The sequence below is a fragment of the Penicillium canescens genome (genome assembly GCF_028828765.1).
Source record: "Penicillium canescens strain IBT 15451 chromosome Unknown utg000008l_segment0_segment0, whole genome shotgun sequence".
NCBI lineage: Eukaryota > Fungi > Ascomycota > Eurotiomycetes > Eurotiales > Aspergillaceae > Penicillium > Penicillium canescens.
Window position 1 is genome coordinate 1,921,958 of NW_026703970.1, and position 19,835 is coordinate 1,941,792.

Consider the following 19,835-nt stretch of genomic DNA (forward strand, 5'->3'; position numbering starts at 1 on the left):
AATGATGAGGTTCAATCCAAACGCCAAACTCAGCAAGCCTTCCGGAGGTTCAATTTTTCCTTGAGTGGAGTCGTGGATGTTCCGATTCTTTGTGTGTGGGAATTTTCGCGCTAAGATAAGAGATAAGCAAATTCTCTACTTCGACAACTGAACGTTTGAACTCACACAGTAACAATGCCTGCACGCGGTTCTTTTAGAGGTCGAGGACAGGGACGAGGCCGTGGCCGCGGCCGTGGTGGTCGTGGTCGTGGTCGTGGTGGCCGTTCTTTCGCTACATCTCGACTGAATGAGTCTGAGTGAGTCGCCCGAAGTCGATACTGGGGTATAGCTACTGACATGACTCTGCAGATCGGACGACTCTTCTGGAGAAGATGATGCCAGTGAACAATCGCAAGAGGAGGTAGATGATACTCTTATGGACCAGGATGAGGGTTCATCGAGCAGCGACGAAGAAGAGGAAAGCACCGATCGCCCATACAACGAGCTGCTCCAGCTGCTCCACACCGAGAACGACTCGCAAGGACCAGCCCGGAAGAAGCGTAAGACTGCTATCGACTCCAATGAGGAGATTCAAATGGCAGAGTCGGAACCAGAGCAGGGTAACGATGAGCTGGAAGCTCAGGCCCCTTCCGACGACGAAGAAGAGGAAGTCGATGAGGACGACGACCCTACCGGTGCATTTGAAAAGCATTTCAGTCTTGTCGATAGTGTCGATATAACCAAGAGGGTCGAGAATATTACATCGAAAAAATGGGCATCGGCCAAAAAAGAGGTGGATGGCTTGCGACTGGTCCAGACCACCCCAGACACAGGAGCAGGTGCGGCATTGCTGCCGGGAATGAAGAGCACAATCAACATGAAGGTATGCAATGCGCTTCTATATGTTGACAATGACTAACGCCTCGCAGCTCAAAAACAAATTGAAGCCTCGCGCGGCCGAACTCCTGCCCAAAATCAACGGCGAAGCCCAGAACCTTGCGCCCTATATCTTCGACTACCAGGATGTCCTCTACGGAGCCCGAACTACCGCAAACTCGGGTGAGATGCGCGATATCCTCGCCTTGCACGCTGTAAACCACCTGCTCAAGACTCGAGACACCGTCTTGAAGAACAACGCCCGTCTTTCCAAGGATCCAGATACCGATATCGAGTGTCGTGACCAGGGATTCACCCGCCCCAAGGTGCTATACATTCTACCAACCAGGCAGGCCTGCGTGAAGGTCCTCGATGCCATTACCCGATTCTACCAGCCCGAGCAACAAGAAAACAAGAAGCGCTTCACGGACAGCTTCTCCGGACCCGAGGATGCTGCATGGGAACACAAAACTGAAGATTTCCGCGAACTATTCGGCGGAAACGACGACGACATGTTCCGCCTGGGTCTCAAGTTCACTCGCAAGACTGTCAAGTACTTTGCGCAATTCTACAGCTCGGACATCATCCTCGCCAGTCCCCTCGGTCTCCGAACCATCATGGACCAAGCCGACGCCAAAAAGCGTGACCACGACTTCCTCTCCTCAATCGAAGTCGTGATCGTCGACCATGCTGACGCTCTCCTCATGCAAAACTGGGACCACGTCGACTACATCTTCCAGCACCTAAACCTGCAACCAAAGGAAGCGCACGGTTGCGACTTCGGCCGTGTCCGCAACTGGTACCTAGACAACCAAGCCAAACATATCCGACAGACAATCGTCTTGTCAGGCTTCATCACGCCAGAAATCAACTCGCTCTTCTCAACACACATGCAAAACGCGACAGGTCGCATCAAAGCAACGAAAACCTACGCCGGCGCTATCACTGAGCTCCCCCTCCCCGTCTCCGTCAAACAAACCTTCACCCGCATCGACAGCATCTCCCCGCAAAAAGACCCAGACGCCCGCTTCAAGCACTTCACAACGACCATCCTGTCCAGCCTGGTCAAGAACATCACCCACGGCCGCGGCAAAGGCGGCGCCGGAACCCTCATCTTCATCCCCTCGTATCTGGATTTCGTGCGCGTGCGCAACCACTTTGCCACCTCAGCCCAGACAACCAATATCTCCTTCGGCGCTGTTTCCGAGTACACCGAGTCCAAGGAGGCGAACCGTGCTCGCAGTCATTTCTTGTCCGGCAGACACTCTGTGCTGCTGTACACCGAGCGCGCGCATCATTTCCGACGGTATCAGGTTCGCGGCGTGAAGAGGGTTATTATGTACGGATTACCGGATAATGCGTTGTTTTATAGTGAGATTGTTGGGTTCTTGGGTCTTGATCCGGCGGAGTTGATTGAGGCTGCTGAGGGGGGTGTGCGTGCGCTGTTTTCTAAGTGGGATGCGCTCAAGGTTGAGAGGGTTGTTGGTACTTCGCGTGTTGGGAATATGTTGCGTGAGAAGGGTGGTGATACTTTTACTTTTGTATAATCTGATCCATATGGATAGCAATGACAGTTTACATATCCCGATTTGGATCTCCGCAAGCGGAGTATGCATATCGCAGTTCTGCCTGGATGCGAACCGAGGTAGACCAGTTGGTAAATCCCTTAGTCTAATGTTAGATACCACAAGTAGGATTAGAAGAGAAAGAAATATAAAGCCTAGATATAATCAAACACGAAACCTCTATATTATGTTGCTTGGATCTATGAGTCGAAGCGGTCTAACGTTGGAAGTGCGAGGCTCCACTCTGTCATGCGTGAAAATCTCTGTAGTCACATTTCCCCAAGACAATCTCACTCCCTGATTCTGTATATTCCTCAGCTACGGAGTAGAGGTATCACCTCACAAGTATCAAGTGCATAATAAAGACAAGGGACACACGAAATACCAGCAGAGCCATGCCCCGGACCCCAAAGACCCCACAGGCCCAGGGTCAGGAACCAACAGGCTCCAATACCGAGTCCAGGATGAGAGATCCTATCAACCAACAATACAAGGATGAAGATCAATATCAAGACCATCCAGATGCACCCCTGCCGACCGAATCTTCCAAATCGACAAATAAAAGATATTCAGACCATCCAGAATATGAGTATGAAAATGAAAATGAACAAAATGGATACAACTGCCAAAGCAGCAGTGAAAGCCAAAGCGACCTCGAAAACCAAGCACTCGCACAATCCGAACCCCGTCCTATTGAGGATGAATATGACGATGACGACGAAACTCAAGCTGCAGCAGACCGACCCCGCCATGCATGGCAGATCCTCTGGCTCCGAAATAAAGGCATGGCCCTCGTATTACTAGCGCAGATGTTTGGCGCTTCGATGAATGTCATGACGCAGATTTTGGAGATTCATAGTGCTATGCACCCATTCCAGGTATATACCTTCCCCAAATACAATACAAACATGGATGTTTGTATGTCCTAAGTTAACCAATGAATAGGTCCTCTTCGCCAGAATGTCAATAACAGCCCTAGCAAGCTACATCTACATGTACTACGCCTCAGTCCCAAACCCAATAGGAACACGGCCCGTACGGCCCCTCCTCCTCCTCCGCGCAGCAAGCGGCTTCATGGGCGTCTACGGACTCTACTATTCAGTCCAGTACCTGCCCCTCTCCGAAGCCACGGTGATCACTTTCCTCGCGCCAATTATGACCTGCTACGCTTGTTCATTGCTTATCCCCGGCGAGACATTCTCGCGTCGGCAGCAGTTTGCGGCGCTTGTTTCGCTGGGCGGGGTTGTGCTTATTGCTAGGCCTTTTGGGAAGCGGGAGAAGGTTGATTCGGTGACTACTGCTGTGTCGGTTTGGGCTATGGGTCTTTCTGCTTCGAATGGGGGTGGGGAGGAGACGCCTGATGATGCTGATGCTTATCATCATATTCTGGCGACGGTTGTTGCGTTTGTCGGTGTTATTGGGGCTGCGGGAGCTTATACTTCTATTCGGATGATTGGGAAGCGTGCGCATCCGCTTGTCTCTGTGACGTATTTTTCGACGGTTACTACTGTTATTTCGTTCTTGGCTATGGCGTTTGTGCCGGCTGTGCCGTTTCGATTGCCGAGTACTGTGGTTGAGTGGTCCTTGTTGACCGGATTGGGGGTTTGCGGGTTCTTGCTGCAGTTCTTGTTGACGGCGGGTTTGTCGTATGTTCCTCCGGCTTCGGTTTCTGGAGGAAAGGTTGTTGGTCAGGGGTCTAAGGCTACGTCGATGGTTTATATGCAGATGCTGTTTGCGGTGTTCTATGATAAGGTTGTTTGGGGGGTTACGCTGTCTGGGGTTAGTTGGATTGGATCGGGGTTGATTTTGATTTGTGCGATTTATGTTGCTGTTGAGGGAGGGAAGCAGACACAGACACAGGCACAGACGCAGACTCGGGATGGGAGTCGGGGTGGGAATGAGGAATATCGGGATGTTGAGGGGTACAAAGACGCCACTGAGAGGGAGGCGCAGGAGGAAGTGCATTGAGTTTGAGGCTTGCAGATATAGCACAGACATACAGTATACAAGTTAGTAGAGACACGGAGTACTCTGCTCCAGCAATAAGCCAATCCAAAAAGACGAATGCATCAAACTCCGTCATAGGGTTACATGTCACCCCGGGAACTCCCGTTGAGACTTCAAGTGTCTCCATACGGTCGTCTACTATAGCGGATCATAAAAGCCCATTCCCCATATTTTCCCCATATCTGCATACTCTATTCTCTCCCAACGTTCTCTAGTCACCTTCTTTAGACCTCTTATACCTCCACCTCACATCCACACCTCTACATTTAATTAAATCCATTCAATCATTCGTACATTCATACATTCATTCAATTACCCTTCAATGCGCCATTTCGACACCTGGGTCCTCCGCGACCCCTACTCAATCTGGCACTACTATCCAACAGGCCACAGATGGCGCGACACAGTCCGCGACCTAATCCACACACGAGCAATCTGCTCTCCAGAAGACATAAACATAAAAGAAATCCCAGCTCCAATTGACCCCTGGGCCAAACAAACCAACCAAGAATCGCCACTCCTCCGTCTCCCGGCCGAAATCAGACTCATGATCTGGTCGTATGTCCTCACAGACTCAGATGCACCAGAAAGCAATCCACAAACTGTCCATCTTGTCCAGATTAAGGGGAAGATTCGGCATGTGAGGTGTTCCTTATCCAACAAGACTACAACTACATCTACTCCAGTCCAACATCAGACCAAAACCCTCCAAACCCGCTCCTGTTGCCCAACAACCCCAGCCCACTGGCGCCACACACCCTCCCTCCCAACCTCACCACCGACAAACCCCCAGAAAACCCGCCTCCTCTACCCACACACCCACCCACACCTCCCCCAAACCCTAACAACCCTAACCCCAACTCTCCTGCGCACCTGTCGAAAAATCTACCAAGAAGCCGAAACAATCCTGTACAAAAACACAATCTTCGATGTAGACGATCTCTACACCTTTATCGCATTCGCGAACTCCCTCTCGCCAACTGCCCGCAATGCCATCTCCACGCTGAATGTCCAGTGGATGCCTATCTGGACGCCTATGGCGGGCTTGGATCATAAGGGGAGTATTTATGCTCATACGCATAGTGATGAGCTTTGGAGTAGGTTTTGGGGGTTGTTGCTTCATTGAGGGGATTAAAAGGGTTGGGCCTTGCGTTGGATTTGGGGCTTGTTTCTGCTAGGGATGTTGGGGTTGATATTGGACGTGGGGATGGTGGTGGGAATGGGAATGGGAATGGGAATGGGAATGGGAATGGACATGGACACGGACTTGGATATGGGCAGCGGATTCCGTTTGGGATTGCTGAGGCGTGGGTTAGACCTTTGCTCAAGGTGCGTGGGTTGCGGGAGTTTGATCTGGCTGTTTCGGCTCGGTGTGATGCTTCTTCTAGGGGTGTTGTTGAGCGGAGGTTGGTTAGAGATGTTGGCCTTCTTAGGGAGGAGTTGAAGCGGGTTTTGTGTTTGCCCCGGGAGAGGGAGAAGGCTTGTAAGAAGGGGATGATGGGGAGGAGGGTGAGATTGGCTATTACGGCTGATTAGGTTGTTTTATACCCCTGTTTATTGTTTATACAGCTATACAGTATCTAGATCAGCATCTATGGAGTTCTATCATTTGAACAACACGTATGTTGCATTCAATTAACCGAGTAAACACTCGGAACATGTGCCAATCCCAATACTAATCTATGTCCAGACCATTTCCTGTAACAGACGTGTACCTCCAGCTTTTATGAACATAGAACAAATGGCACATTGATACAGACCACAAACCGAGCCAATGACAAGACCAGCCGAAACAAAAGAGAAACGAAACATTTCATTGGAAGAGTATTAGGGGAGCGAGTTGCCGAAAGAGCCAAAGAGTACCTCTCAGGCAGATCACATCAAGTAAACACAGGTAAATCAACAGGACAGAACAGCACTTGGAATGTTGCACACAACAGTCAGTGGCTATTACAGCCCTGGCAGCAGGAGACGCCATGCGCCACACATAGGAAAAACCGCCAGTTACGGCACAATTTGTAAAGTATAAGACACGAGCCGAATGCAAAATGAGTAAGATATCTGCTAGATATCTAATGCAAAGGGTGGAGAGTGAAGTCAAGATGGGATGGAGTTGTACTCTACTGAGTGGAGACGTGACCAGTGCGTCCACGCACCTCCTCCTCGTAGCCATTGGCATGCTCAGACTCAGCCTCCTCATCTGTGGGCGAGTTCAATCCACTAGGAGGCTCATGCAGTGACTGCCGGCTGCGTGCCATCCAAGCGCGCACACCTCCAATCAAACCCAGGCTGTAACCGGTAGCAAAATCCTCGTTCCGGCGAGAGCCCATGGGGCTGTCAGGCCGGGCGGGCACTTCGCCGACCCGCGACAAGTGTGACTTGCTGCCGCCGGTAGGGCTGGCGAGGGGTCCACGGTTGCCAGTCCAGTCCATGCTGTTGCGGGTGCTAGGGGCGGGGCTGCCGGGCCGGCTGTTCTGCCAAATCTGGCGCAGTTCCCGGCCGAGTTCTTGACCGGTCATGGTCCAGTTGTTGCGAATGTTGTCGCGGAGTTCGACGACGTGACGCTTGATTTCAAGCTCGTTCTTCTTTAGCCAAGAGACGTTCAATTCTTGGCGCGAGGCTCCGCGCTTGAATTGCCGTGAGATGTACTGGTCGTAGTCGCGGACAACTCTGTTATGATGTTAGCATTGCACTTCATCGCCGACATCAATTAACTGACCTTGTGATGATACCAGTGGTACTGACACCCTCCGTCCGTTGCGTCACCAGGAACTTGCCCTGCTCCTTGATAGGAGCATAGATGTCATCACCCTCAGCAGCCCCGTAAGGCAGATCGTCGTGAGCAACATAGTCAATCTTGTGCTCTGCCAAGAACTCCGGAGTAACAACCCACGGACAGCAGGGAATAACCTCGTCCACCCACTTGCAGTGACGAATAGTCTCAGCGCGCTCGGCACCACTAAGAACCGTCAATCCCTTCCGCAGATGTGTCTCTTCATCGCCAGTAACACCAACAATCAGATACGTATCAGGGAAAGCCTTCTTAGCCTGCTCCAGCTGTCTCATGTGACTATAAGCAAGTTGTCAGCACGCATCCAATATCCTCATCCGAGTAAAAAAGCCCTTCCCCATCTCAATGGTCCGGTGAAACATACCCAAGATGGAACAAATCGAAAACACCATCCGCATAAACCCGCACCGCCCGACCCGTCGGCGGCGGATTAGTGTGATACCCAACAGGATCCTGCAATCCGAACACGGGCGGCGCCATCTGTGCCTCGACCTTTTCCTCCTCCGGCAAATCGATATGTAAGCCCGGCCGCGCCGAGCGGGCATGTGTTCCCTCGATATCGCTACTGGCAACCGTTGTCTCGGATGGCTCGCCGGGGTCTTCTTGGCCGGTACCGTTCGGGGCGGAGTGCGATGCATCGCCGGAGGCCTTGCGGGCGCGTTTGGAGGGAGGCACCGTCTCGCTCACGCCTTGCTTCTTGGTTTTGGGGGCATTGGCGTTGGCATTGGAGGCGGCTGAGTCTTCGCCTTCTTCGCCGGACGCGTCGCGTGAAGAGGGTTGGAGGTCTGTTGGCTTGGGGCCTGGGGTCGGGAGATGCGAGGCGCTGCGCTTGCGCTTGCCGACTGGGGATGTTGATGACATTTTGGAGTGATTGATAGAGGCGGGAAAAGAGGAAGAGGGGACCAGGGGAAGAGACCCTGAATGACGACCCGGTTTTAGGGGGTAATTTTCTGTTTGGGGAAGAGAGTGGGGGCTGCAATTCCGCTGTCACCCTGATTTATTACGTGACGCTGTTGAGCCTTGGCGTTTTGCCAAGATGACCACGTGTGGTCATGCCGTTTATGTATACGAACTAACTTATATGGGGCCGTATACGGAGTATACGAAGTAGATATTAGTCTGTGGTCTGATCTAGTCTCACTTTGTGGACCAGGGGTACCGTATATCAAATACGTCGGATATGGCTGAATCTTGTCTTGATCTTGAACAACCTGAACGCTCAATCTACCAAGCCTCTTGACACCAGACCGAGGTATAAAGGTTTAGGGTGAAACGGATGAAGTAAAAGGCTCCTCAATAGCGGGCATTTTCTGCGGTATCTCGTGTGGTGATGGCATAAAGAAACAAACGTGTTCATGAGGGTCGGTCTGTCCCTCTCTCACCCCTTCTCACATCGCATTCATTCCACATGGCACATGATGGCCTCCCGTAATGCTCCTCACTTTGGCAATTCTGGAACAGTTGAACAGTTAGGGAGGAAGGTAGAATCAGGCTCGGAACCAGAGCCCGGACATAACTAAGCGCAAAAAGAAAGAGAACATAGGGCATAGATCGTGAAATGATCGTAGAATCAGGGGAACGGGTCGTTGGCAAACAGAAACCAAAAAGGAAAAGAAGGAAGAACAGAAAAGAAAGGAACAACACCAGAACCGATACCATTCAGGAAGATGCGGACTTGTCCTTTTCAGCGTCAGTGGAGGCCGGAGACTCGGATATTTGAGCAGTCCCCTCCTGTTTCCCCTGGGGGCCCGGGGTAGCCTCGCGGTCATTCCGGGTGCTTGGTTCGTGCTGCACCTGGTTGGTAAGGTCCTGGTCTTCTTCCGTCTGGTCAAAAAGCTCTTCATTCTGGTCCGGGATCACCTCGGTGCCATCGCCCAAGAGGATGATGCGGCCGGAGCGCACACTGAAGCCACGGGACCGCTCCATCTCCACGTCATATTCATCCGGGGTTTCCTCGAACTGGTTCCGGATCCCAGGGCCGCGGAACTCGGCTGCACAACTGGCCGTCAGCACGAAGTGATATTGCCTTCGGTTTCCTCGGGAGACTTGCCGTACTCGGGCGGAGCACAAGGACCGTCCCCGTTCGCGACCCGCTCTGCGATCTGGTTGTACCATTCCTCCTTGGTCTTGCCGTGGAGCAGACCAATGACGGTCATGGTCATATTATCACATCCAACACCACCGGTTTCACTGTTGGAGGCCAGGCAGTTGTCCATCATGTTTTCACAGATCCGGGCAAGAGGCTGCTTGGCGGCAATGCCTCGGCGAACGAATTCCACAACGGCCTGAGAGGACTGGCAATCCCAGATACCTGTAATTGTCAGTTGGTCTTCAGTAGTTGGTAGTGTAAGGACATACCGTCACAAGCAATCACAAGGAACTCATCATCGTTTGTCAGCTCATGAACCGTCACATCGGGGTATGCGGTGACGATCTGCTGTTCGGGGGAAAGCTCGGGGCTCTTTTTGAATTCGAAGTCACCGATGGCACGGGACAAGGCAAGGTTGCCGTTGACACGACCGAAATCGACAAAGCCACCAGCAGCACTGATACGGGCCTTCTCACCCTCATTCTGGGGCTTGTGGTCAAACGAGAGCGGCTTTGCGCGGCCCTTGACTCCTAGCACTGAACGTGAGTCACCAGCGTTTGCCTAGTACCAGTTAGCTTGATCCATCAATCCAATCTCCTCCCATCACATACCACCCAGATCTTGTCCTTTGAGATAATGCTCGTCGAAGCAGTGCAGCCGGACACTTCCTCTTCGTATCGGGGATCTGCACGAGTCAGCCATCTGATACCCCACAATACCGATAATCCACAAACCTTCCAAAATAGCTCTATCGGTAGCCAAGAAACCGTCTTTCATGGCCTGCTCAATATCGCCCTTGGCGAACGACTCCTGCCGGGAAACGATCTTGTGCAGGTTCTCGCCCGTGAATAATGCCACCTTGTCGCCTCCGTGGCCGTCGTACACACCGAAGAAAGCAAGGCGGTGTTCCGGATCCGTCGGTTTGTCGTCGCTAGTGCCCGTATACTTGGCCTGGAGGTCCAGCACTGCGGCGTGGGCGTCCTCCATGCTGATTCGCCAGCCCTGCATGGCAGACACACCGTAGATACAGCAGTCATCCCCGCCCTCGGAGGAGGTCTAGAACGAGACAGCGATGTCAGTCTCAGTTAACACAAGGGCGCACCGTATAGCATGTGAAGAGTGACTTGGCACGTTGCTATGCCAGTTCGTGTGCTCCCCCCCCCCACTACCGCCCCTCCAGCCCAACAGTTCAGGACCCCGCATGTAGCAAACCCGAGGAAATTGGAAATCCCCTGGGGGGAGGTCATAGCTGGTATACTCGAAGAGTATATCCAGAATATCTCTGTCTTGCTCTTCCTGGTCCGTCCTCGTCTGGTTTGGTCGGGTTGTGTGGTGTAGTGACCGAGGGGATAAAAAGCACCATGGGGACACAAATCTCAAATAGGGCTCACCTTTTCGACCACCGGCTCCGACAGGGTTTGACCCATATTGACAAGTATTAATTCGGGGGTTGTGGGATTGAATGGAAAGTCGAAGTGGTTGAAGGAAGGGGAAGAGTCAGATGAGGGCGCAGGGCTTTCGCGGATCCGATAAGTGGGGAACAATGGATGACGGCAGATAGGGGATCTTTCTGAACAAAGGCCTGAACAACAGTCACAAAGCTTTCTGTTTCAAAGGAGTTATTATTCTTCGAGGGGTTTCTGGAGCAGAGATTTCGTGTTTACCGCTTTGGTTCTCTATACTGTCACGTGAGGAGGGGATCTCGCCATTGACTGGTCATTTGATGCTGCACCGAGCTTGCGACCCTGCATTACTTCCTTGCTTAACGCTTACTCAATTATTCATGGATGAGATATTCAATGCTTATTGAAATTCCTATTAGAGCTAGTTTACAAAGTATAACGACCAATCAACTAGAAAAGCCAATGGATATCATGTGCGCAATGCCCGAGAACGCCGAAACAGAATGACAGGGAACACGGAGGGAAGGAAGAAGATCAAACAAAGGCTAGCTCGCCACTACTGGCAACAGGAAGACCACGGCTGCTTCCGCTCTTCACCGGAGGAGGCTCTAGAGGAGACATCCGCCATTGGGGATCCGCCTTCTTAGGGCTGACCTTGCGCAGATGCTCATCCAGATCCGAGATCATGGAAGAACTCTGCGGCATGGCATTATCATCATTCACTTTCTGAGACCGATGCTGGCCCTCCAACTGTCGAGCACTGCTCAGACTGTTCTCACTCCAAAAGCGAGGTAGTGGGGAGATGACACCGCGGTAATCCTGCGCGAGACTCAACTGACTGTGACCGTTGGCGCTGCCCTCGGCAAGAGGGAACAGGCCTGGTGTCTGCAAGTTCTGGTAGTGGGACATGCGGTTGTCGTCGCCGTATTCTGAGACTGAGATTGCTGTGGACATCGGGCGCTCTTGAATTGATTGGCGGTACTCATCGCTGAAGGTTGATACTGAGACTGTGTCGGCACGGCTGCGGATACTGCGGGCTCGCTCGAGAGCTCGGAGACCGGATGAGGTGCGGCGGCTGATTTGAGCGGAGAAGAGTGGGTTGGAGGAGTTGCGGTGCTTGGCGCGGCTGTGGACGAAAGCTTCGAGGGAGTCGGCCTCTGAGATGGTGGACTCATCGGGCTCCACAGCTCGCAGCGTGACCCGTTTGTAGTTCTCTGGGATGCTGGATGCCATACTGTGTCTCATGCGGGCGGCAGCAGGAGGGCGGGGGAATAGCGGTCCGATGTTGGTGGTGCTGGCCTCATCACTCAGCATGGATGCTCTGTTGTTTTGCCATGACATGTGAACGACGCCATGTCCAGGAGGCCCGAATCCACCGGCACCATGTCCGGCACCGCTGAATCGCACAGGTAGTCCAGAAGCAATGGATGAAATACCACTTGAACGTTTGGAGTATCGCTTCGACTTTGATGATTGGATAGACTCTCGCTTCATTGCTCGCGGCTGGATGGTTTTCAAGGGCTGGCGTCGGGTTCGGTTGGTGGATCTGCGACGGACGGGGCTGTTGGTAGTGGTATATGAAAGACGGTTGTTCTGTTTCTTGCTAGGAGAGGTATGAACTGGCTTGTCCTCTGAGATGACCTCTCGCAGCGGGACAAAACCACCACGAACGGGAGAGTTTCGTTTAGGAGAACGGGGAGGGACGACAGGCTCAGGTATAGAGAAGCTGATAGGGTGCTCCTGTTTATCAAAAGAGGACACATTCCAAGCTGGTCCAAGTTCAAGCTTGGGGAGATCTGATGCGGGCGAGATAGGGCTCATCCAGTCTTCCGAGTTGTCGTCACGAGAAGGTCTTTCCGACATGGCTGGGTGGCAATTGGGTACATCCGGTCTGACTGGCCGTGGAGGCGCCGGCTTGGTGTTGGTACGTCCTTCTTCAACTGTGGGTGAGCTCTTTCTACGACGCCAGCAGCAGAAGAGAATCAGAAGACTCAAGATCACCACAACCGGGACGACGATGGAGATAGCAATAATGCCAGCCTTCTTGTGGTTGGGGCTGCTGGAATCAGAGAACGGATCCGTGGGGTTTGAATGTGTGTCCGATTCTTTGAGTACATCGAGCACAAAGTCTCTTGTGTCATCAGTCGATCCTTGGTGTGCAGTAAGAGGAATGGTAAACTTCTTAGGGTCCATATCTTCTGGAACATGTCCATAGAGCGTCTTGTTTTCAGGGAAGTAGGTGAGCCACGAGGACAAATCGCTGTCCAACTTAACATCTAGTTGCACAGAGTCATCGGTAACGATAGACTGGTTAAACTCGAACTTGAATTCCTTGCCAATTGCTGCTTCACATCCATCGACAGTATCAAGGAACAACTTGAGGAACTCCAGGCGGACCATCAGCTTCGCCTGATCTTGGAAAGTGTCGGTCACAGCAATAGTGATGTTCTGGTTCACGGCATCACTCGGTGGTGTTCCACTTAGTGATACATTATCCTCGTCCAGGTCCAGCCAGTCCGGCAGTTCAGCATCGACCTTGGCCAGGTCCGTGCTCGAAGTTGGCGAGCCGTCCATCGACAGAATGCTGGTGAATTTAGGACTGGTAAACTTGTCACCCCGGGTGAGGTTGAATGTCTGGACAGTTTCGTTGAATGCCAGAATATGAGGACCGATCGCCAGCTCAAAAGTCATGTTGGCCGCGCTATATCCAGCAACATCTGATGCAATCAGCTGAAACGTAAATGTCTGAGGCCCAGCTCCTGGAAATGCTGGGCTGTTTCCTGCGAATTTCAGGGCGACTGGATCGAAGTTGATCCAAGAAGGTAGCGGTGCATTGTTCGGCGAGGTTCCGTAGTAGATCGTAGAGGGATGCGTATTGTCGAAAGTGTCCGGGTCAAACTCGATGGAGAACGGGCGACCGGGGTGGATGAACAGAGTCGCAGGGTATGAAACGGGCCCCAATGACTGTAGTTGAGGCACGAGTGGCTTGTTCACAGTTGGTCCTTGATCGGCTGTCACAATTAGAGTAACTTCCATACTGTCGCTCTCCGACCCGTTGGATGCCTTGAGCCTGAACTTTTTGGAGCCACTGTCACCCATGTCTGGTGTTCCTGAGAGTGTACGAGTGCTGCTGTTGACTTTGAGCCATGATGGTGCATCTGATAGCGAGTATTCCGTGGCGTTGTCACTGTTAGAGAAAGTACTTTGGGCGAACGCAAAGCGGAAATGCTGTGAGACGCGCGCGACAGGTGGCAACTGCGCGTTGATAGGATAATTAGCAGTCAAAGCTGCTGCATTGACTACTGACAGAAAAGCCAGGGCGATGAGAAAGAGCGCCATGGTTGACTGAAGAAACGGGAGCACCGAACTGTGTATAGTTGAAAACACAGGCTCACCGGATCACCAATAGCGCATCTAATCTCACGGCGAAAGATAGTGAAAGTAGTCAAAAGAGGAGAAAAGAGATTCAGGACGAGGACGAAAGAGTATCACGCTTGATTTCAAAAAGACAGTCCCTGGCCGAGCCAAAGGGACTGGAAGGGAGACATTCAAGGCGTGCCCTTTCAAAAAAGCCATACCTGGATATGCTGGATGTCACGGAAGTATGTAGCAGAATGACAGCGGAGAATGAACGCGGGCGCGATCGCTATCACCGGGCTCACGTTTCGAAGATGCCCGGCTCATGCAAGGGGTACAAGGAGCCACGGACGCGCCCAACCACTGGCATGATTTCTTGCCCCTCGGGTCCGTTCGAAAGGGACAAGGCAAGGTAAAGGTACATTTTTACTGAAGAAAAGGTCCGCACTGCAGTCATCGGCGTGGCTCACGTTCCCAAATCCAGGATCATCTTGATGCCTGTCCGTCCAGGGGCGTAGTAATCAGGGATTACTTCACGCTCCTCGAATCCACCGCTGGCATACAAGGCGCGTGCAGGCTCCCTGGCCTGATCCACCCACAGTTGAATGTACTGGCAGCCCTCCTTTCGCAGGCGCTGCTGAATGTAGGACATGACCTCCTGGCCAACACCTTGACGGCGGTTAGCCTCTGTCACACAGACTTTGTGCAAGAGCGCAACGCCCTTCTGTCGTACATAGACCGCGTAGGCGATCAGATCAGACTGCGATCCCTTCGCTCGAGTCGCGTACAGCACTCGCGTGTTGGGCTTCTTTCTCCACAGCTCTTCGCCAAATGGGAATGCCTCATTGGTGGGGAAGGTCTTTTTCTCAACTCGTGAGATCTGGGCAAGAATTTCCAGTGCCGTGTTCTTCTTTAAGGAATGGATGTCCGATATGGTGAGGTTGGACATTCCTGTTTCAAGCGCCATTCCGGATCACGGCTGACAGAGTTAAATTTGACACGTCTTAGTTGAGCTGTATGACATAGATGGAAATGATTCTAGAAATAGATGTATGTCAAATGTATACCAAGTGTATACCAAATGTTTGGTGAGGTTGAGAAGTTTTGTGGCCCCACCTGGCTGGCCCTCCAATGGGAGCTGCCTTGATCTATATAAAACGTGAGAATCTAAGAGCCACTGAGTTCAGGCTATCACTGTTGGTCTTGTTTCAGGGCTGCATTATATTGTTATCTCTGCACAATGGCGTCACAAGTCTTCAATTTCAACGTCTATAGCCCATGTGTTAGTTCTTGGACATAATATGCCACCGTCAACCTACCACGTTTTTATGAAACCTACCCATCAAATGTCCATGGCTCTAATTATGACTATAAGTTATCACTTGAATAAATTACAAGTGCTGCATGTATAGGTAGGAACATCCGTCCATGAGCCTACTCTCTCTGCCCGTGCTCACCCGTACATACACAGTCTGTCTGCCTATGTTGCATTTGAACTAGATGATCATTGTTTATATGCTCGTATTATGGCCAAATATCTCAAAGAATTCAAAAGTCTCAAATAGAATGGTGATGTTATTCCTATTCAAAATGAGCGAAAGATGGTACGTGGTGCTTAAGGCAAGTTCGGGGACGAGCCCCCAGCAACACATTTTCCAGACAAATGAATCAGTCGTCGACATATCAAACTTCACTTCCATTTCCATCTTTGAATTTTTCTTCCTTTCTCCATTCTTCCACCTTTCACATTCATCGTGCCTTCACTATGGAACCAGTCTCAACTGCCCTCCCTTAGCCAAGCATCACAACTACCCTGGGTCGGTGATGGTACTTCATCAGTCGTCAGACAAGTCTCCGCATCAGTGGTAGTCAAGGTACCTCATGTCGAGCCAGGCAGATTAACGGGTTGTCAACTTGAGACCGAGGCTGCAATCTACGTGCGATTCGGACCGCACCCCAACATCACCAAGTTCATCGCCTTCAATGACGGCAATATATTTGAAGCATTTACACAAACTCATAACCGAATTCATGAATACATAAGCTCGGAATTCCAGTTGCTTTGTTCTATCTCAATCCCTTCCTCTTGCTGCTCCATTGCATTCATGATATATCATCAGACATCCCTGGAGATTTTCAAGCTTCCCTGTCCTCGCACACATCTAGCAAATTCTCGGGGTTAGGATAGCGTATTATACCATAAAATTGGAAGTAACTTACCATCACGGCTGTTATCCCTTTTGACATCACTTATAGCCATGGTATATAAAGCCTCCCCAATGTTTGAGGATAGAAAGAAGTTGTGTGAAAGAAGGAGGTGGCAACGGTGTTTATAGGGACATCTAGAACATCGAACCGACGCCAACATTAGCGACACGTATACGAAATACCTGCACAGCATGCACAAGACGGGAAGGCACCACGTACGGCAGACTTATTTGCAAAACTAGCCAGTCTCCAAGCACCACAGTAGATTTTCATCAGGTTATCGACAAATTAAAGAAGCTCTGTATGGCTTTAGCTTAGTGGCGTTTTGGATATTCAGGTGCACCGATCTATCGAAACAGAGTCCTTGGCTTCACGGGATTCTCCAAATAGGAGAGCTGAAGCGACCAGTTGCCCAGTAGCATGATCATATATAAGTTGATTAACCAGGAGGGAAGAGCTAAGGTATAAAAACTTCCAGCGAGAATGCTGGGTACGACACGATCTACATAAAATATCATGGCAAAGACCACAAAGTACGGATACGCAAGCAGCACATAAAAGGATTGTTTCCAGTAAGCCTCAAAGAAAATATGTACAAATCAATACTCCTAGTTCACACTCCAGTGAACAACCTGTTGAACCCTAATAGCCATAGGGTCCAAATTTTTCTCCAACCTATCCCTCTCTTTCTGATTCGTCTCCATCTCAACCCTTGTCGTAAAAGTAGTAAGCTGAGCACGATCATCATCGTAATGGGTGAAAGGATGAGGACTTCGCGTAGAGCTGAAGCTGTGTTTGCTGGAATCACGACTATGTTTTGATGGATTCTTCCCTTGAAACCCAGAAGATAGCTTGTTCACACCCCTGCTTCGACGGAGTGGTAAGCTTGATAGTTTCTTCGTTATTAAACGGAGGAACGGTTGGAGGGCTGGTAGGCATGCACAGACGATCCCAACGCATGGCTCGACGATTGACCATACGTATACATCGCTTATCACCCATGACAGGTCGATGCTTGATTTTAGGAAGGTTATGTAGTGGATACGGACGATGCTTGCGACGCAGGCACTAGATGTGATATTTGTTAGTCATGTTTTGGCGTAATTTCAAGAGGGATGTTGAGGGGTTGGGAACATACACAACACCCAATAGAAGAACACTGCAGACTCCGACCTTTTGCGTGGTTCGCATCTTTAAGCTCCACACAATCGGTATAGGAATAAGCAAGATCAACGCGTCTGTCACGACATTGGTAGCTGCATTGCCGATAAGATAATTGTAGAAGTTGAATCGGTATTTGCCAAGGCTTGAGTTGGTCCCTTGAGTCCAGAAGTATGAGACTGGGTCGGAGGAGCATATTGTCGCAATAATACTTCCGATGGCCCAGCTATAGCTGATGAAGAGACAGGTCAAAATTGACCAAGTCATGCCGAATATTCGGCGGTAGAACATCAGTATCGAGACTTTGATAAGGAGGAGCTCGGCGAGGTAGATCAGTAGGTATGCGAAGAGGGTCTGATTTATTAATTAATAAGTCTTTGAACTGTACGTATCTTCCTTACCTTCCGCAAAAGAATCAGGTCTCCAACCGTTGCACTCCAGATATGCTTGCCCAAGCCATGTTCGCCGCCTAATTCAATATCACATAAGTGAATGCTCCGCAATGAGCTCAATAGGGGATAGTATCGACATACAAAGCACAGCTGCTGCAAGCAATCCAGCCAAAGGAACAAGCGACGCCGCAATCAGCCAGTCATCCACCTCCGGCCTGGATCGCTGGTAGTATATTCTTACCACAAACCGTAGAACCACGGTCAGTGCAGCAACAGCACATATCGAAATAACGACGTCATTCTCCTTGGGTGTCCTGTTCTCACTTAGATCAATCCCGGCCGGCCGTGGCTGCGTGAAGACAAGTGAAATGTCCATGATCACGGTCTTCAACGACCACCCTGGGTAATTGACAATTCACCACGTTGCTCACAGGAATCCGCTGAGTGTAGCCCCAGGGGCGAACACGGTCTATTTTGATACAGAGCAGAACAATCTACATAAGTGGAGAGTAGTTAATATGACACCCCGGTAAGAACTAGACCTCATTGGAGAAGGCGTAGTAATTGTATTTCACTGCACTAAACCCTTGGCATTGCTTATGCCTCGAGATTCAATTGTTCGACATAAACAATTCCAAGAGTTTAACATATTGTAGTGAAAGACAAGTTGAAATACAATTACTACACCTTCCCCAATATGGTTAGACTAATATATGGGGAAAGTGTCATTTTATCAGTACTCTAAGTGGAATCGGAGAATACTCCTAAACCAGCAATTCTCTGTCTATGCGCCCCGCTACCTGTGCAAATTTCTGATCCTATCTGTCATGCAACGTGTGCATGCTCGCCCATGTGGATGAGGTTGGCCAGGCCATGATCTTATTGGTAATGATGTTTTCTCCGGAGTTGGTTTTTTTTTGGGAATCAGGGAACTCGCTCATCCTGAAGAATTCGTGTCATGTCATGGTCAGCGAAAATACAAACATTGATGTGTTAGTTCGGACTGGCCGGTGAAACACGATCGGCGTGCTGGGACGGGGGGCTACGGGGGCCGGGCAAAAAAGTGATTAAAAATTTAAATTGACTCCAACTGGAATGTTCTTATCGAGAGCGTGGACGTAGAATAACGTTGGAATCTACGGAGTATAGCGCTGCCAAATGTAAACAGTTGTTGATCAGCAAACCTTGAAAGTTCCCCACCAAACCCAACTCCAACTTCACGTCCAAGCCCAAAACACAGACTCCTCCCCAAAACACTACTCACAGATCAAAAATGCCCCCAAAAACAGACCAAGCAGACGACAAGCGCCAAGCTGCGCGTGAAGTTATCGATATACTCCAGGAGATCTCTGATCTGTTGGTGCGTGCCTCCCTCCTTTCTCTGCAGTCCTCGTCCACGCCAGCCTGGACTAAGCTGCAGTCACACAATACATATTGATCCAAGAGAAAGGGAAAATGCTGATAGACTGATACTGATAGAACACCAACCTCGACCGGACGGAGTTATCGCTCTGTGTGTCTCTGATTGAAAATGGGGTGAATCCTGATGCTTTAGCGGTACGCGTTTCCTGTCCCCATATGGAACAGATAAAAGATCAACACACGAGTTCTGTTATGGTTGAGTCGACTAGTACTAATTTATCTCCTGTAGACTGTTATTAAGGATCTGCGGAAGGAGACTGGTGCTTCTAAGCGTGTTTCTAATGCTCCGGCTGTGGAGTAATTGGCTGTTATGGGAAAGATTCTTTGTCTCCCGCTTACTTCCTATTGGCTTGACTTGTGGGTTTATTTGTTTTGGCGTTGAGGCTAAGTTGTACATGATATACTGTACACGTACCGGTCGGAGATACCCTTTTCTTGTAGAAATACAGATTCAATTTGGCTGCGTTGGTTTATGGAGTGATAGGTTGCAAACGTCTCATTACCTTTCTAGGTATCGTAAATTCGGGTTGGGGATATTGGGTAGGTTATGCAGATGGCATTGGGGGTCAACTGGGAGCAATGGGA

The 19,835-nt window shown here is 50.5% G+C and overlaps 9 protein-coding genes across 9 annotated transcripts; 4 read left to right on the forward strand and 5 right to left on the reverse strand.

Annotated features, from left to right (window-relative positions):
• Window positions 1-174: 174 nt before the first annotated feature.
• Window positions 175-2,402, forward strand: N7446_011588 (UTP25 family protein; the record flags this gene model as incomplete). The annotated part of the gene is made up of 3 exons (XM_058520330.1): window positions 175-296; window positions 349-862; window positions 909-2,402. 3 exons carry the CDS (start codon window positions 175-177, stop codon window positions 2,400-2,402), a joined length of 2,130 nt encoding a protein of 709 aa, XP_058367854.1.
• Window positions 2,403-2,815: 413 nt separating this feature from the next.
• On the forward strand, window positions 2,816-4,388 carry N7446_011589 (DMT family transporter; the record flags this gene model as incomplete). Its single annotated transcript, XM_058520331.1, has 2 exons — window positions 2,816-3,298; window positions 3,366-4,388. 2 exons carry the CDS (start codon window positions 2,816-2,818, stop codon window positions 4,386-4,388), a joined length of 1,506 nt encoding a protein of 501 aa, XP_058367855.1.
• A 361-nt stretch (window positions 4,389-4,749) lies between these two features.
• Window positions 4,750-6,047, forward strand: N7446_011590 (uncharacterized protein; the record flags this gene model as incomplete). The annotated part of the gene is made up of 3 exons (XM_058520332.1): window positions 4,750-5,524; window positions 5,566-5,936; window positions 6,012-6,047. Coding segments are annotated over 3 exons (1,182 nt in total), but the record flags the coding sequence as incomplete, so codon positions are not given.
• Window positions 6,048-6,547: 500 nt separating this feature from the next.
• Window positions 6,548-8,079, reverse strand: N7446_011591 (choline-phosphate cytidylyltransferase; the record flags this gene model as incomplete). Its single annotated transcript, XM_058520333.1, has 3 exons — window positions 6,548-7,097; window positions 7,147-7,497; window positions 7,583-8,079. 3 exons carry the CDS (start codon window positions 8,077-8,079, stop codon window positions 6,548-6,550), a joined length of 1,398 nt encoding a protein of 465 aa, XP_058367857.1.
• Window positions 8,080-8,877: 798 nt separating this feature from the next.
• On the reverse strand, window positions 8,878-10,734 carry N7446_011592 (PP2C family serine/threonine-protein phosphatase; the record flags this gene model as incomplete). Its single annotated transcript, XM_058520334.1, has 6 exons — window positions 8,878-9,209; window positions 9,269-9,529; window positions 9,577-9,868; window positions 9,919-9,992; window positions 10,042-10,363; window positions 10,699-10,734. 6 exons carry the CDS (start codon window positions 10,732-10,734, stop codon window positions 8,878-8,880), a joined length of 1,317 nt encoding a protein of 438 aa, XP_058367858.1.
• Window positions 10,735-11,244: 510 nt separating this feature from the next.
• N7446_011593 (putative transmembrane glycoprotein) lies at window positions 11,245-14,049 on the reverse strand (the record flags this gene model as incomplete). The annotated part of the gene is made up of 1 exon (XM_058520335.1): window positions 11,245-14,049. One exon carries the CDS (start codon window positions 14,047-14,049, stop codon window positions 11,245-11,247), a length of 2,805 nt encoding a protein of 934 aa, XP_058367859.1.
• Window positions 14,050-14,533: 484 nt separating this feature from the next.
• Window positions 14,534-15,034, reverse strand: N7446_011594 (GNAT family N-acetyltransferase; the record flags this gene model as incomplete). Its single annotated transcript, XM_058520336.1, has 1 exon — window positions 14,534-15,034. One exon carries the CDS (start codon window positions 15,032-15,034, stop codon window positions 14,534-14,536), a length of 501 nt encoding a protein of 166 aa, XP_058367860.1.
• Window positions 15,035-16,883: 1,849 nt separating this feature from the next.
• N7446_011595 (uncharacterized protein) lies at window positions 16,884-18,204 on the reverse strand (the record flags this gene model as incomplete). Its single annotated transcript, XM_058520337.1, has 4 exons — window positions 16,884-17,343; window positions 17,414-17,790; window positions 17,838-17,905; window positions 17,970-18,204. 4 exons carry the CDS (start codon window positions 18,202-18,204, stop codon window positions 16,884-16,886), a joined length of 1,140 nt encoding a protein of 379 aa, XP_058367861.1.
• An 897-nt stretch (window positions 18,205-19,101) lies between these two features.
• Window positions 19,102-19,551, forward strand: N7446_011596 (mitotic-spindle organizing protein 1; the record flags this gene model as incomplete). Its single annotated transcript, XM_058520338.1, has 3 exons — window positions 19,102-19,188; window positions 19,308-19,385; window positions 19,480-19,551. 3 exons carry the CDS (start codon window positions 19,102-19,104, stop codon window positions 19,549-19,551), a joined length of 237 nt encoding a protein of 78 aa, XP_058367862.1.
• Between the last annotated feature and the right edge of the window lie 284 nt (window positions 19,552-19,835).